Raw genomic sequence first — 18468 nt, forward strand, 5'->3', positions numbered from 1 at the left:
GAACACAACGAATGGATGGATGAATGGATGGACGCAAACACGGTGCACGGGCCGCCACTGCAGGCCCGTGTTGTAGCTGCCAACAGGGCAGTTCTTGCAGCTTGCAAACTGTTGCCTTGATCCTGGCGCACATGGCAATGAACAGGGGGGTGGGGCAAAGCAAAAATTGAACGGGGGCTGGTGAGCAGGGGCAGTGGGCATGGCATGGCAAAGGCAGCAGGCAAACACAGCCCGCAGAAGAAGGCCGCTGCAGGCAAACACAGCCGGCAGATGAAGTTGGCCGGCACAGGCCTTGCAGCACAGCAGCTGCAGACGATCCAGCCGGCACAGGCCTCGCAGCAAAACAACAGCTGCCGATGAAGTTGGCCAGCCTTTGCCGTTCCGTGGAGGTTGGTGGAGGGAGTGCGGTGGTGCTGGCCACTTGGAAGGCGGGCTCGGACCTACCTACCTGTCTCCCTCCCAACCTATCGCCTTTGCCTGTCACTGTACATACCCACTCCCTTAATTTGTCAAACCCCAATTTGGCCCCAACTCATTTTTTTTAATTTTTTTTTTTTTTTTTACTTCCCCACTATAAATCGTCCCCTAACCCCCTTTACTGTCCTTGTTCGGCTAACCTATCCTGTCACCTAGCCTACTCCCCACCCCTACGTTCCCTTCCCGGAGGGGAATAAGGGAGAGCAAACGTCCTGTGTCGAGGCCCAACGAAGCCTCAGGATGGCCTCCCCAGAGTTCAGCGATCTATAACACAAAGTGGGTCCAGCGGCCCACAACGAGAGCGAGGGGATGGATGGTGCGGAGGGGTACACTTCCTAATCTACCCTATCCATTTAACTGTTAAACTACCCCGGGGCTTTCAACAAGCGCCTCTCGCTTATACTATTGGTTCTAACAACCCAGATTCCCGTCGCCTGTGTTGGTGTCCTCACAATTTCGGGCCTCGCCCCCCAATTTTCTTCCCGTGCCCTCACACGGTCTCACGGCTGGGACACGTGGCTCCCATTGGCAGGCACGACCCTCTGCCGAATCTCCGACGATGGCACCCCCGGGCACTACACTGCCTCCGAGCCTACCAGCTCCCTAACACCGGGGAGTGCCCCCCATGGCACCTCCCCTGAAACGCACACGTGGCAGGCTGGCTTCCCAGGCCCCTTTCCGAGGGTCACCCATGCCCACAACACTGCCCACGCGGCTAATGGCGCCCCGGGCCCCCGCACCAAGCAGGCGCACCCGTGCCCACTACGCTATCCCGGCCCCCCATGGGCCCTTGGCCTACCACGGCCGACTAGCCTGGTGCCCGGGGTACCCACTCAGCGATACTCACTTTTCGCAGCCACGCTCCCAGCCCGTCAACAGGGCTCCTGCACCCCTCCAAACGGGTTTCGAGCCTACTTTCCCACCAACAACAAAACGACCTCCATTTTTCAATTTGACTACCCCCCTAACTCAATCTACACTGACCCCGGGGTCCCTTGGGCGGGAGTCACTCCTCCCCCCAATCACTCCTCTCACACAGACCCGCTGGCCTCACTCACTCAACAAGTGCTCACCTCACAACTCACCAACTCTTCAACACACACCGCTGAACTCTGCCATCCTCCTAACTACATCCCCTAACTAACTCGTGCTCCCACGTCGTCCCTTAAACTACAGCACGTTCCTTTTAACACTACGTAGCTAAGCTACGTCCCCACTACACATTCACTGTCTGTCACTGTTCTCAAATGTCCCAAAAATTATTTACCCAACCTAAATCTCGCTACAATCCCTCTAACTAATCCATTCCACGGACTCCATGAGGACTTACCCCTGCCCCATGAAGTCGGTCTAGCTAAGCTAACCCTTCCCCCTAACTAGTTTCCATCCTGTGCCCTGGGGTCAAGGGGGTCTTCCACCCCTTGCCCAAGAATCCTGTGCACCCGAAAGTGAGGCTTGTTTTTTTTTTTTTTTTTTCATGCGCAGCACCAGCGCGGCAACTCGCGCACTTTGCACCTGCCAGTGACGTCATGCAGCTGCACGTGTTCCTCGTCCCTCCCTGGACGGTACCATCCGGCAGGGATACCCCTCCTGCCGGATTCCAACCCCGCGTGCAGCCATGACGTCACCGTGCGCATAAAAAACACAAGGCCCACGTCTCGAGGGGTTCCCCACGCGAACACATGTGCTTTGCCTGTTGGAGCTGAACACACACGATCGCGTGGAGAACCCGTCCGGTCCAAATCCATAATCCTGCCTAAACTTTGTCCGTCCGCGGGATCGGCAAATCCACCGCGTGCGTTACCGGACCGGGACTTCACTCTCGCAAGCGAGCACGTGGGGGCCTCATGCGTTGCACAGCACGGACCTCGTGCTCACTGCTGGGTGAACCCGGCACGGTCCCCGAAACAACTACAGCCGCTACTCGGCTTTCTTTCTTCTGTCGCCGTCGTCGCCTGCATTCCACCCACGCACACCTGCGTGTTACGACGCTCACACTCCATTCCATTACATTCACACCGGGAGACGCGGCTGCGTGCTCCCGCATGCCAACCGACATCTCCCTTACATACCGCTCTCTCACACACACGGTCTCCCTTGCATAAACCATACCACTCACACGTGGTGCTCCATTCACTCGCGGCCTTCCACTCACTCGTGCCATTTCCCTCACATAAACCACACCACTCACACACGCGAGGGCACTCACCCGCGGTTCCTCATCCACACTGGCCGTTTCATCCACACACACGGCCTTTTCCACACACGGTGCCTCATCCACACACGGCGTGCTGGGAAGCACGTACTCTGGCACCATCGCCACCACACCACTCACACACGGGGTCGCTTCCACACACGGGGACGCACTCACACCTTGCACCACACACACAGGGACAACCACACTGGGGATTCGTGTCCCCACAAGGGTCTCCGGGGCCTCTATACCCCCCCAAGCTCTCCGTGCACCCGTTCGCAGCACTCCTCCCCTCGAACTCGCAAAGCACGACCGAACTCACCTGGTCGTGACTCGCCTCAAGGGGGCATACTCCCTCCCCTCGTTCTTGGAGCAGGCTATCCCGCTGCTCGCACTGGGCCTCCACCCAGTCCACCAGCTCACCCCCATTGTCCTCCACTACCTCCGTGTGTGTGTGTGCGTCACTTACCCCGTCTTCATCGTGTAGTCTTCCCTCTATCGTTCCCATCTCCCGTGTCTCTGCCAACTCAGTCACCTCTTCACCCTTTACCTCCCTTGTCTCAACTATTATTTCCGTTGTCGTCACCTCGTGTCTCGTTTCACGTTTTGGTCTCCCCATTTAATTTTTCCCTTTCGGTCATCGTCACGACCCTCGCCCAACACGCCCCCCAAATTATTTTTTCACCCGCCTCCACCGCGGGCCTGTCAGCCGTTGCACCCCCACCCAGCTCGTTCGCTCCCACACGTGGAGTCGCCATTTTTATCTCCCTGCTAACGGCCTTCATGCCCGCCTGCAGGCATCGGCCCATGTTCTGCGTCTCACCCCGCAGCTTTTTCGTTTCTTCCTTCATTTGCTTGCTCATGCTTTTTATTTCGTTTATAAATTCATTTGCGTTTGTATCCATCTTTTCGATCAGTTCCGCATTCATTTTTGCCAGCATGGTGAATAGCTGGGCCATGTCGGGTGCGCTTGGGTGAGCCGTTTCGGCAGGGGTTGCGGAAGGGTTTTGGTGGAGAGGGGGAGGGGAGGTGTCATACACCGCGGCCGCTGCCGCACCCATTTCGGGCTCTGGGTTCAGTTGGGCGAGTTCGTTTTCCTGTGCAACCAACATTTCCTGCTCGGGGATTTCATCCTGAGCCATGGATTCTACACATTCTACATCCATTTCTAATACCCCCGGCTCCCGCTCGCCTTGAGACGCCATCTTGCTTCTCTTGAAGGGTTAATTTAGCTCGCTCGTAATTTGGAGGGAATCGGGGGTCGCTCCTCTCACCCCTGGACCAATTCCCGTGAATTTAGCTGGAGACAGGAGAGCCCGTTTTCCCGTTCTCCAATACCAGTGCCGCGAGGAGGGCGATGGGTTTATATTGCACGACCTGACACCAGTGTTGCGGATTCGCGCCCGCCGGCGTGCGGACGGCCACGTAACTCGAATCGCGGCACGTCGCCCACCGGACGGACAATGACCCTCTCGGACTAACGCCGGGAACCAGTCACGGGTGGACCTTTCGGTCTCACCGCGATCGTGCCAATCGGCCCCCGCGTGGGATAGGGTTGCTCGCCAAATTCGACCTACCTAAGTACCCACACGGAGGGTAGACCGGGCGATCGCACCTCGCCGCAGGTCGACTTCGGACACGGGCCACTTTAAGCGACCCGTTCCGTACTATCGGGATAACCGAGCGGTGTTATTCGTCGGCCTCGACGGTTCGATTAATTATCGGGCGTCTTAGCCCACGACCAACCCTTTACGTGAAGCAAGATGGGGATTCAATGAAAGAAATGACGAAGCGAAGCGGGAAAACAGTTCAACAATAAGCACATTTATTTCGCGATGAACGGAAAGCACACATATACAATTCCACCAAAAGCACATGTAAAAGAAGAAGACAATGCAATATTACACAAAAAGCAAGTGCAACAATGCAGATCTATCCGACTACCGGGCACACGGCAACACTTATACAATTTTACTTCACAGACGGCGCCGACAACACATATTCCCAAAGCAAAAGAAAAGAGAACCACCCTCCAGGATGAGGGGGTAGGCGGGCCGGGGGCCGAGACTGTGTCGGGCCTACCCGTCTGATGATGAGACGCGAAGTGGTGGTGGTGCCTCAACTCCGCGGGCCTCGCGGACAGTGTCTGGTAGGGGGTGGGAAGGGGGCCCCCTTTGTCGCACTATCTCAGCGCGGGGGGAAACAGGAGGGGGTTGCTGATGCTCGGGGAAAGGAGGATATAACCCTGTCTCGGGTCCCGCGGCGAGCGTCTCCTCCTCCACCTCGGTCGCGTTGCTGGCCTCTCCCTATGCCGCTCCCGGCACCGACGCGAGCACCCCCTCGTCCGCCTTCGCCGCCGTCACCTCTCCACAGCTCCGTCCTCTTCACTCCGACTAGTACCACTTCTTTCCAGCTCCACCGACGACTCTCTTGAATTCCGCACACTCAACTCTCAACTTCCAACTGAACTCTTACTCCACTTGTCTGACGAACGCAGTCGTTTTTATAAGCCCCGTGGCTTCGCTCTTTTACCCTTGACCCTCTGCCTCCGACCCTTCACCTCTCTTGCTGGCTCCCCATTGGCCCGAGGAAAAGTGGGCGTGAATGCTTTTTGATCCATGAATTTGCATATAGCGACCGCCCTCCAACGCCCTGGAGGCGGGGCCAAACCGCCCCTCGCTCACCGATTGGACGGAACAAAAGTGGGCGTGAGTCGTTTTTGATCCGTTTTTCTGCGGAAAGTCCGTGATGTTTTTGAACACGCTGCTCGGTGCGCGCCCCGCACGAGTCCAGCATCGGTGCCCACGAGTGGAGCGAGATGACGGTGATGCGATGGTGGCGAGTTGTGACGGTAAAGGTCGTGGCGGTTGTGGTGAAGCGGAGTTGTGGTTGGTGGTTGTTGTTGTGAAGTGGCGTTGTGGTTGGTGGTTGTTGTGATGGCTGTTGAGACGTGGTTGGTGGTGGTAATAATGGCGGCTGGTCCAAAATAAAGATAGTAAAAGAAAAACGGCTATCCTGAAGAGTCGCAGCCCTCATGAATGACATTTATTCCCTCTAGACAACGGGTTTGGGCCTAACTACACATATACTTACCGAGATATCTCACCTAAGGGACCTGAATGGTGGTTTGCGAATTTGGTCAACCACAACAATATGTTATATGTGATTTGACGCTGGAATCCTAACCTCATGGAGGAAAGTGTTCATATGGGAATCTCAAACAGGCTTGAGTTCAAAAACAAATTCCATCTTTTTGTCAATCCGATCGGTCTGAGATTTTTTTCTCCAATGCTCCAGAACTTCGTACAGATATCTCATTGGTTAGGCCAAGTGTGTGAACGACTTTAATGATCTTGCGTCAACCAACCACCCACCACCTGATTAGTTATTCAAAAGAAGAGTCATGCATTATGAAGTATTGTTAACTTGATCTTTGAAGAATAATTATTTATCATGGCAAATGGGCTAAGCAGAGGTTATATATATTTATCAACCCTCAACTTCAGGTGTTGAGGCTTATGGAAAGTGGAATCACACCCAATATCATCAGTGTCTGCTGGAACTGCACAAAGTGCAGGAGCTATAAAGGGACCATTTTTTTTCTTTTCCGTGAGCAAAAAACATAAGGCAGCGATGAAAAGATGAACAATTATTTATTTCAAGGAAAAGGCAGTTAAACAAAATAAACAAACAACAAAAATTCCATTTCAGATTTTTTAAGTGAACAATTAAAACAAATTTTAGTATCTGAGTATCCAACAGCCTTTTCAAGACGTACCATAGTGTTAAAGTCAAACAAGTAATATGTGAAGGTTACCGAGCAGGAAATTAATCATTATGAACATGTTATACTGCATTTTTATATATATATATATTTATATCAAAACAGATCAGCAAATTTCATGCTTGTTGGGAATCCGCTAGTATCAAGAGAATTATTTCAAGTATGTGCAAAGAGAGAAAAAACAAACAAAAAAAACCCTACATCTTCGTTTGATCTCTCATTTTTGACAAATGTGGAAATGGACTTTCACATTTATAACCCAGACCCTTACACCACAGGTAAGAGTCAATGCCCTCCACACACCCTCACCCCCCCAAAAAAAAATTAAACATACCTAAGACAGCCTCCTTAAAGTAAAATAAAAATGTTGGAGGTCAGATAGAAGTGTAAATTAGAAATATCCTCTTGATAACATCAGTGAACAAGACGGAGGCAAGCAAAGTGAGGACACGTACGGCAAGGGTGCATTTGATTATGGATTGTGGGAGGTGGGGGATGGGTGGGTGGAAAGGGGGGGGGGAAAATGGAAGAGATTTTCGATATCTGTGATGGCAACTGCATGGTTAGTCAGTTGTCCAAAATGTGGGTCAGCAACACAACCCGATCTTGCATTGTGTCAAAAGTTTGCTCAAGCATCACTGAGTCTACAGCAGAATACCGTAATATGGCACAGATGCAGTACCATCAAGTTTGGGTGCAAAAAATATCAACATGGCAGGAGAACTCTGCATACTTTTATAATGTCAATGGCTTTAATATTTGGATAAAAGCTAGGCTTACTGAAGCTGCACTTTTTAGGCCTGTTCATACAACACGTTAGCAGCCAAGGAGGGTCCCAGGACCGTCTAATACCTCACCTACTTGGCCGTTCAAGCTTCTCACCCAACGTAACTAAAGGAAAGGTCATCACATCCCCAAATTTCAACACGTAGCCAAAGGATATGTTTTTGTGATGGACAATCAAACAAGCGGAAGTTTATTCATCTCTCCTTCCAATGTGCTTCCGCTACAAATCATTAAAAACAATGCCGTCGATGAATACTATTTTTCACGTAAACCACTTTTGAATGATAGAAAATTATTTCTCCTCAACTCACTCGACATTGCAAGAACAAAATGAACTCGCAAGATTACAGTGATCGTCGATATTTGAAGAATAGCGAGCAATTTACACGTGACGTAGGCTTCATGTTGTAAACGCTTTGCTGCAGTCTCAGATGGCCTCAATGGCCATTCCAGTTGGGTCAGCTTGGATGCACATTTTGAATGCCGCAACTTCAAAATCTGGCCCTTCATGAATTTTAAATTATAAAAACCATGTGGGTAGCCCACTCATTTTAAAGAGATAGCAAAATGATCGTAACTAAAGTTGAAGTTAAAGATGCATCATTCGACCCATAAATGAATGCCAAAAAGTGGAAATCTTTGAAATGAGACTGTTAAGAGGGTAAAACAAAAGCCTTGCAATTAAAAAAAAAAGCGGCAGTAGATTCATTCATGACGAGCATGCCATTATTTTTACACACATTACATGAAAGGTTGCAGGAGTGAAAACCTCGACGAGTTAAACAAGGGGTCATCCACAAATTACATGTGCAATGGGAGTGATGAGGGTAAACTGGAATGAAAAGGAGTGGGGAAGACAAGGCAAGAAGGAAGAAGAGAAAGGGGTATGTATGAGGGAAGGATGAGGAAGAATAGGAGGAGGAGGAGGATGAGGAGAAGGAGAAGGAATTAAAAATCCCACCATATCAGCAAACAAAAAAAAAGAAGTGGCCCCAAAGCTGACTGGCCAAACTGAGCAATTATTTACCTTCGAGCATAAACTATAAATACTACAACTTTCGATCAGATGAAAAAAACAATTAAAAAGAAAAAAAAATAGCTTGGCCAATACCCATATCAATTAATTCACGCAAATGTAATGACAAAAAAAAACATATATATATATATATATATATATATATGTATATACAAAAACAATATCAATCAAAGAAAACAAACAAACAGACATAGATTTTGTTAAGGTGACATCACATTGTTTTCTTGATCTATAGTATGCAGCAACAACAACCTGACAATTTGAACCAAACCATTTGGAACGTCAGAGTAACCACCGATAAGCAGCAGAAACGACCAACACAAGTCGCAAGCTGCACTAAGCTTTTTCTGACACATCCAGTCACTTGAAACAAGAACAACGAAGGCACTAAAAGTTCTATACCGATAACTTTGCTTCAGACTGTCAACTGCTCTGAACGACACATAAAAAATATAGTACCAAAAGCAACAACACCTGAGACGCTATGAGTTTTGAACACCAGTCGGTGGCTGGGAACAGAAAATAAAATAAACACAAAATGCATGCATCAGAGGAGAAAAGCAGGCATGGCTTGCATTCTTCACAGTGAAAAACGATCAGGTCTGCAACACTGACCTTGAACCTCTCAGTTGAACCCAAACCTTCGGCTGCAAACGGTGAAGTAGAGTAACTGCATGTACACAAATACAAACACTTACGTACAAAGTCGACGTCAAGAAATCACAACTTGCCTGTTGGGTTTAGAGCGCTCGCGGGCTCTACCATCCCAAAGCTAATTACTTATTGGACCAAACAAGTTCTGGCGTGAAGCAAACTGTACCGGCCATGGTTATACAGTACCAACCGCGGCACCCGATTACGAGTCATACGTTAATCGTAATAGTTAACCAACGCCGGTGACACAAGGGTTTCCAGTTCTGTGAGGACACAAAGTGCAGGAAGTAAGGGGGCGGGGAGTGGGGTCGCAGACAGAATGCAAGGACTCAACCTGGACCCAGTCTGTGCATCAGTCCTGTAGGAAGTGAACAAAATCCGATGGAAAGAGACCGCTGCGTTCTGGATTGCCTTCAATTTCACCTTTCTGTAAAACGACAAGTCAGAAATCAAACTTAAAACTAAAAATTCAAGTTGGACGTTCTCACATATGCAATGTTGGCTGCTTGCTGCGTCATTTTTGGGGGAGAGGAGACATGATGTTGCTGCGATTGCCATAATCAAGTTAAGTCTCAGGAATTTAGAATTTGGCCAGGGTACTGGTGACACAATGGCCTTCTCCTTGTAACATTACTGGGGGGGGGGGGGGGGGGGAGAGTGGGGGTTGTTTGTTTGTTGTTTTATTTACAAAAACTAGGGAAATGGAAGAGCAATACAAAGCTAACATTTTGATGTCCACAAGTGTCTACCAACATAAGTGACAACCGGCATAATATCTGCAAACGACAGTGTACTCGCTCTTTGATGAAATGCCCTGCTTAAGGCCCAGTCACACCTTGACGTTTTAGCCAGCTTGTGCCGATTTTTGGAAAATTTGTGTAAAACGCTGGTACACGTCGAATACGTTATGGGTAAGTTTTGATAACATTGAAAGCACGCTGAAAAACACTGCCATACGTCGTAGTATGCTGGCATTAAACGTTGTACTTTTCGGTTGTCCTCAAACTTTCAATGCTTGAAATTTTAAGACTTATGCCAGCGTATGACTCACAAGTTCCGCATAACGCTGGCCATAAGTTGTAGGCATGTTACGCGATCGTTGACACACGTTACTTGTAAGTTACTCATAAGCCGAAACACGTCGAGGTAATGTTTAGCGTACCCGAAACTTATTTCTAACCTATGAGTAACGTGTTGTACGCATGATATGCGAACGTTGGCACACGTCGACAAAAGTTACGTGCAAGTTACTCATAAGTCGAAACATGTCAATGTAATGGTTAGCGTCAGTGTTCCAGACTCCCTGTTTTTTTTTTGTTTTTTTTCTTCGGTATGACGGTGATGTTGATACTTCGATTTGTAGTGTGGTTATAATATAATATAATTAAAAGGCTTCCGCTCAACGATGTAAATCATAACCGCACTAGAAATCGAAGTGTCAACATCACCGTCATACCGACGAAAAAAATAAAAACAATGTCACCCGCAGGGTGACCCGTATCTTGCCAAAAGGTGACCACATGTGACTTCTTTAAGGTCACACTGAGGTGAACAGAGCTGCTATCCACCAGGAGCGACTCCTTGAGGAATATTTGCCTACGAGAGATTCCGATGAGAATCGTTCTACAGAGTAACCATGAAAAATATGCGTTTGCCTCATAACGTCACCAAATGATGTCATAATGTCTCAAGCTTGACATATCGAGAAAGCACTCATCGAGGTGTTCAACTTGAGGTACTACACGATATGGTTCCTAAAACTTGAAAATTTGACGTTGGGGTCAAATATGTTTGACCTCAGGTGCTAACCATGAAGGTCAAGGCCAATCGCCACCAAAAATTAATCAGATGAGCGCCAGACCATGAACTATATTCCCATGAAGTTTGAAGACGATCCGATCAAAATTACTCAAAAAATAAGGGTTTCGTCGACTCCCCTGATTTGCGACAGTGACCTTGACCTTTGACCTTGACCTTCAAAATGTTGTGCACTGAAAGGGACCTCTATAGGCCTCTGATATGCGAAGTTACAAAAATTTCCAATGATAACTGTGCTCTGCAAATTTTTTTTGACGTGATTATAGACAAACAAACAAACAAACAAGAAAAAAAAAACAAAAAAAAAAACATACAAGCTGACTAACATATCTTGCAAAAACTTCGTTTTGGCAAGATAAAAACAACAAAAAAAAACAGGGAGTCTGGAACACTGACGCTAACCATTACATTGACGTGTTTTAACTTATGAGTAACTTACAAGTAACTTTTGTCGGCGTGTGCCAACGATCGCATATCGTGCGTACAACTTATTCCCATCGCATGCGGAACGTGAGGCATACGGCAAGTACGTCGTAAAATTTTTAACACGTTTAAAAGTACAAGACGTACTCCACTTACTACGACGTATGATAGCGTACTTTAGCGTTCTATTCACGTATACCAAACTTACCCATACCGTATTCGACGTGCGCCAGCATTTTAGATTCATTTTTCAGAGGTCGGCATATGCTGGCAAGATCGCCAAGGTGTGACTGCGATGTTGACACTTCCATTTCTCCAGCGGTTATGATTTGAATCATTGTGCGGCAGCCTTTTAATAGGCTACGCCACGTGATCGTCGGCGATACGTGCAGCGCGCTATGCATAAGTTAGACTATCGTTGGGCATTGGTTGTGAATGCCGACAACAGGCTAAGCATTCATTGGTATAAGTTATCTATAAGACAACGAAACGGTCTGTGTCCGTTACTAATATGTTATGCATACGACTAATATGTCATGAATACGTCCGAATCTTAAAAAAAAAAAAAAAATCAAAAGTTCAACGTAAGCCAGCGTTTTACATACATTTTGATACGTTGCCATTGCTGGCTAAAACGTCAAGGTGTGACTGGGCCTTAACCAAAGCCACAGCATTAAATGGACAATCATTTTAGAGCCAGTGATTTTTCCATGATCGCAGAAAACGGACAGAATTCACAGAATCGATGACTTGAAATGGAAAACGGAATCTGACAAGGTGAAAGATGAATCCTACGATTTGGCTGTATGCATCACCATTTTTCTCAGAGATGGCTCAACAGATCTTCATCAAATTTCAGTGGTTCATCAGTGAGTGCCAGGGAGTGTTTTCAGTTTAAAAAATAAAAATTAAAAAACAAAGAAAAAAGGATGATTAAATTAAAAAATAATAATAATAATAATATTAAAAAGAAATAAGAGTGGGTGTTTTCAGTGTAGTAAATTACAAAAAAAAAAAAAAATAGAAATAAAAAGTCAAGTTTGGTTGAAGTACAAGTAAAAATATTTACGACTATATTCTATGATTTTGTATGTGTGATTCTCCACAGACTTAATTCCTACAGCGCATTTACGAAAAGTAGTAAAAACAAGGACAAATGTGTCCAAGAGCAGCGTCCTAAAGGTTTTGTCGGCTAACAAAAAAAAAAAATTAAAAAACAATTTAAAAAAAAAACAACAACAACTTCTGATATTTCGTCACGTGCCTTGATTAAGCCAATAGCGAAACCCGTCATAATGTATTTACGAAATTACAATACGACAAGCCGGTAGGTGACGAGGGATTTGCAAGGATCGAAGGGCTGGATACGATGCTTTTCATTCTGACCGATCCACCGACAAAGATTCATTGCCAAGACGTATTGGTTCACATACAATTGTTCCTCTGCCTGGAAAGATTTTTCCTATTGCGTATTTTGCCAACTGGCACTCATAAAAAATGACGGTAAATAGATACCCTATTTTTGAAGGACTACCATTTGAAAAATAATCGGTTTGCTGGTTTGTGCTGTGGAGCCAAGCGTTGCAGACACACACACACACGCACACATACACACGGAAAACCCGATAAACTTCTCTCAATGCTCTTGTTTGACCACACCTCCTGAGCCACACAATATTTTTCATAAGCCACGCCCACTTTCCTACGCCACTCCCACTTTAAATAACAAATAATTGGAGGTGCTGTGTGGGTCATGGAATCGTTTTCGGTAAATAAATAATTGGAGGTGGTGTGTGGGTCTTGATAGTTTTCGGTAAATAAATGAATAATTGAAGGTGATGTGTGGATCGTGGAATCGTTTACGGAAAATAAATAAATAATTGGAGGCGGAGTGTGGGTTGTGGAATCGTTTTCGGTAAATAAATAAATAATTGGAGGTGGTGTGTGGGTGGGGAATCATTTTCGGTAAATAAATAAATAATTGAAGGTGGTGTGTGGATCGTGGAATCGTTTACAGAAAATAAATAAATAATTGGAGGCAGAGTGTGGGTCGTGGAATAGTTTTCAGTAAATAAATAAATAATTGGAGGCAGAGTGTGGATCGTGGAATCGTTTTCGGTAAATAAATAATTGGAGGTGGTGTGTGGGTGGGGAATTGTTTTCGGTAAATAAATAAATAATTGGAGGTGGTGTGTGGATCGTGGAATCGTTTTCGGTAAATAAATAAACATATTATTAGAAATCCACAAAGACAGAAATGCCGGCGATTCCATTTATTTTGGATCCTTTTCACTTTGGTCATTAACGTTTGGATCGAGGAGAGATCGAAGGTGGAACGACGGTGTATTTCATTACGAACACTGTATACACACCTTAAATGATGGCAAATAGACACCCGATTTTTGAAGGACTACCATTTGAAAAATAAAACCTCAATCAAAAATCGGCTCGAGTAAAATTTTCCGAATATCTCGAAGTGTTTAATTCCGAAGTCTCGTTTCTCTACATTCAAAACTGAAGGACAAGTATTGAAAATACTGTACGCGGTTTTTCGGCCGCTGCACAGCAACGGGTGGTTGCTTGGCAACGGAATTCAAACGCGCACATTCCCAGTATATATTCCACCTCTTGGCAAAGTTTCATCGAAATCGGTTCGCTGGTTCGTGCTGTGGAGCCTCGCGTTGTACACACACACACACACACACACACACACACACACACACACACACACACACACACACACACACACACACACACACACACACACACACACACACACACACACACCCGACAATAAGGGATATCTAGCATATATAGCGAATCCTTTAAATAGTAACGTGAACTTTTCGAAACTTTAAAGCAAATGTCCGAATATATTTAAAAGTTCATGATAGACGCTCTCAAAAGGCACCGTCTATGTGAGGATGTGTACATGTGCTCAGTATTTAAGGAGATCCGGATCTTGTATATACAAGAGCCGAGTCCTAGAGATTGGGGTTTTGTCTTCACAAGAAGAAGAAGAAGAACAACAAGAACAAGAACAAGAAGAAGAAGAACAAGAACAAGAAGAAGAACAAGAAGAAGAACAAGAAGAAGAAGAAGAAGAAGACCAACAACGCCGAGCTCTCTATGAGCAGCGTTCGCTACACGAGACGCTGCTAAAAACATCTAACATACACTACTATTCAACGAACAAGAAATATCATCTATACAGTGAATACCCAGAGCGTGAGCACAGCCAATGCTCCAATCAAGTTAATTGCAGCTGCTTCAGACGAGCATCGCTGTGAATCTCGATCAACTGCTGAGAGTAAATATTGAATAAATTCAATCTAACAATTTCTGGAGAGCAGAATCAAAGTTAAATTCAATTCATCACCCCATATGGCCGTTGGCAAGCTCAAGGATGAGAGGGTAGCTGAGGAGTTTACGAACAGGCTGAGTGGGGATTTGGGGGGGGGGGGAGGTCTGGGTGCTTTGGGGAATCCTGAAGAGTTGTGGAATGCGTTCAAGACCACCATCCTTGATGTTGCGATGGATGGATGTCTTGGAACTCACTGGAAGGCAAAGAAGAATTTTGTCTCTCAAGGGACACTGGAAACCATTGACCAGCCACAGGGCCAAGCTTAATGGCAGAGCTGAGCTGTGCAGGGAGTTGAGGAGTAAAACTGTACGTCTTATCTTCTCACATGTACAGTATAAACTCTGATATTTTCATTGTCACCTACCTCCAATCCCGACCCCATCCCCACAATACTCCCTCCTCCTCACTATACCCGCACCCCCTCCCCTCCCCCCTTCCCCCTTCCCCCGGTTGTAGTATTCTCGTCAGGGAAGCGACGGGTTGTGTACACATTTTTGTGTCTCCCTGATCTATATAAAGCAGTGTGTATTTGTGTATTTGTCTGTCCCCCTTCACAAGGACGATTTGAATATGGTTTTAAAAGCCAATCTATTAACACGACTGTGTTCACTACTGCCAAAAGACCCAAAAGATCTCAAGGGCCCAAAAGGCCCATAAAACCCTGAGGACCCAAAAATACCCTGAAGACGAAACATCATATCTTCCAGTCCCATTGAATATTTTGAATAAAATAACTCTAACTCATCATTTTGGACGGGCTTTTATACAAGTAGTAAAATAAACCGCACAGGATGCCATGAAGGATTTTACGTACGGAGACTTGAGGAAAGTTGGATTTTTTTCCAATGCAAATGCACAAATAAACACTTTCTTTTCCATTAAGAAAAAACGGAATTTCTTGTTTGAAACAAAAATTTTTTTTTTACGGAAAAAGAAAAATCACTTGCTCTACATATTAAAACACATTTTAACCCTTTAAACCCTGAGCTCCTCAGACTTTTGGCTCCCCAACCCTGGGATCCAGAGAAAAATGTGGCCGCTCAGGTATATGGGGTTTTGAATAGCTGCCAGCAAACCGACCGCTCAGGTATATGGGGTTTTGAATAGCTGCCAGCAAACCGACCGCTCAGGTATATGGGGTTTTGAATAGCGGCCAAACCGGCCGCTCGGGTATGTGCAAGTTTGAATAGCGGCCAGCAAACCGGCCGCTCGGGTATGTGCAAGTTTGAATAGCGGCCAGCAAACCAGCCGCTCGGGTATGTGCAAGTTTGAATAGTGGCCAGCAAACTGGCCGCTCGGGTATGTGCAAGTTTGAATAGTGGCCAGCAAACTGGCCGCTCAGGTCTGAGCAAGTTTGAATAGCGGCCAAACCGGCCGCTCGGGTATGTGCAAGTTTGAATTGTGGCCAGCAAACTGGCCGCTCGGGTATGAGCAAGTTTGAATAGTGGCCAGCAAACCGGCCGCTTGGGTATGTGCAAGTTTGAATAGCAGCCAGTATACTGGCCGCTCGGGTTCAAAAGGTTAACAAATCGGTGCACGTTTGCATTTAAACTGCCAAAAACTATCAAGTGTCTTTTGCGAATATGAAAATGGTACTAAACAGATCGGGAACAATGGCACTTACAAACCACTTCGCATCCTCCTGTCCCATCACCACAATGACTTCACCAGCATCAAAAGTCAGCTCATCGATGTGGTCTGCCTGGCAGTCATAGATTGCTCTGGCTCGTCGCTGTCTTGGTTGGCTCTGTTAAATCACACCATCGAATCGTTAATAATGAAAACCACAAAACTGCCAAGTTTTGAAATTCCTCGAAAGTGTCGATCACTTCAGGGACTCAACCACATTGTTACATTTTAATCACGGTCCGATGTCACGGACACGAGTCCGTGTTTTACAAATGACACTTACTTTCAATTATTTTCTGTATTCGACACTTCACAATAAAACTTATCTTGAATAAAAACAACATTTGAAACTCATGCTCACCAAGGCTGCCTTCCTTGGTGCTGGTTGAGGAGGGGGTGAGTGTTCAGGCTTTTGGCTTGTGGGTGGTACATCAGAAGGTAGCTGGGGAGCTTGCAGGACATCACCAGATGGCTTTTGGCTGACTGAGCATCGCAAAGAAAGGGCACATTTCTAAAGAATTTATGAAGTTGGGTTCATGTCATTGCTACAAGTCTGAGGATTCTAGTTTTCCCTCTGCTCCATAGTTCCAACAAAGTATTTGCATCAAAGTTCTACATGCCGACTGCTTTGTGTCAGTTCTTTGGCGCAGGAAGCTGCCCTTATTGTATCAATGATCCCTTGTATTGCCAAACGCAAATCTGTGAATCACTTCACCAAATCCAAGGTCAGAAAAGATTCCGTTACATTGCATAATTATCATTTCCCTCACACTCCAATCAATTACTTCCGCCACCGAAGGTAGACGGAGGTTGTATTTTCACCTGTTTCTGGCTGCTTGTCGGTCTATGAGCATGACCTCAAAAAGTTGTGGACTGCTTGGATATGTGACAAGGGCGAATTGGTTCGATTTTGGTGAAGATCTAGAATTAAATATTAAAATTGAATATTTAAAATAAAAAAATTAAAAATTTAAAGGTGAAAAAAAAAAAAAAACTACAAAAACGAAAAAAAAAAAAAAAAAAAAAAATAACTTATTAATTAAAAACGTTTTTTTTGCCTTTTCTTCCTTGGATTTTGTGTCGATAAATTAGTATGGTGTTCGTGCCGGCATGATAGGCTGAATGACCTCCACTTTGTTAGATTTCCTTGTAAAATGATTCTTCAACATTGAGAGATGAGTCCAAAAAACATTACATAGCACGATATTTCAAAAGGTTGTGGACGAGTGGTGACAAAACTTGGTGGATGAGTTGGGTTGATAACAAGAACAAGCAGATTAGATTTTGGTTCAGATACAGATGCAGATGCAGATTTAGCCTATCAGTGGGATACAAAATGTAAACTGTTTCGCCTGGTGGAGGTATGCGCGAACCGAGTGTCGTTCTCGTTGATAATGGGAACCACTAGAACGTTGACAAAAATGACCATCATCAATATCAGCAGGTTCTCACATAGCAAATTGAGGTATATCTGCAGGAGCCTTACCAGGAGGATGAGGGGGTAATACACGTGGACCTCGAACAGACTTGCTACTGCTTGCGCCTTCAGAGCTTCTAAAGAGAGGGACAAAGGCAGAGTTCAAACACAAGAACTATCTCAGGAAAAAAGGGTTCTTACCTCAGCACTCAAGACAAGATGCTGCAGTCCCAGGTTAAAAACTCATGCATTGCATTATAATTTCAGTACTTTCAACGAAGGAGGAGGCCTTTGGGCCCATCAAACCTGTGCAATGGTTGCCGACCTAGACTTGTTTGCCCACATGCTCCATCTTCTTTAAATGCTGAGCATCAAGCAAGGAAGCAGCAAGTACCATTTTTTAAATCTTTGGTATGACGTGACCAAAGCTTGAACCATTGACTTCCCAGATTCAGAGCAGACGCTCTAACAATACCACCGAGTCTGGTTGAACCATGGGTTGTTAAACATAGTGTTGATTTGTTCAGTCTTAATACGTCTTTGTTTTTCAGCCAAAATATGCACAAGATCCTTTCATGACCTGAGAATGCAGTTTTATATAATCAAAACAAATGAACAGAACGAAGCAGTAACCAAATTTACAGGCAATAAAATCCAAATTGATGCTTTAAAAAATAATAATAAAAAAAAAAACATCCTGCAACACCCTCCCCACTTTTTCAGAAAAGGTCATTGAACAAGCTCAAATGAGCTAAGATCCTTGTCCTCTTAATGATGACGTCATAAAAACGAATATGATGTCATTGTGATGTATCAGGTTTGTGATAAATTATCTGTGCTAATGCCCGGCTTAATTCCGCAAACAAAATTCAAACAGCTTGCCTAG

General features: G+C 45.6%; 1 protein-coding gene across 1 annotated transcript in view; it reads right to left on the reverse strand.

The window, feature by feature from the left end:
* Positions 1–6305: 6305 nt before the first annotated feature.
* LOC147017407 (arf-GAP with SH3 domain, ANK repeat and PH domain-containing protein 2-like) overlaps positions 6306–18468 on the reverse strand; it is a 105285-nt gene continuing 93122 nt past the window's right edge. Inside the window, exons 25-28 of the mRNA XM_085847038.1 lie at positions 17652–17719; positions 16527–16648; positions 16161–16283; positions 6306–9358 (exon numbers count right to left, since the gene is read on the reverse strand). Of these exons, the coding sequence (XP_085703164.1) occupies positions 9284–9358; positions 16161–16283; positions 16527–16648; positions 17652–17719 (388 nt within the window). The 3' untranslated portion in view covers positions 6306–9283. The remainder of the gene's footprint in view (positions 9359–16160; positions 16284–16526; positions 16649–17651; positions 17720–18468) is intronic.

Source organism: Eptatretus burgeri, chromosome 11 (genome assembly GCF_056783735.1).
Source record: "Eptatretus burgeri isolate ZD-2024b chromosome 11, Ebu_testis_v1, whole genome shotgun sequence".
Classification (NCBI taxonomy): domain Eukaryota; kingdom Metazoa; phylum Chordata; class Myxini; order Myxiniformes; family Myxinidae; genus Eptatretus; species Eptatretus burgeri.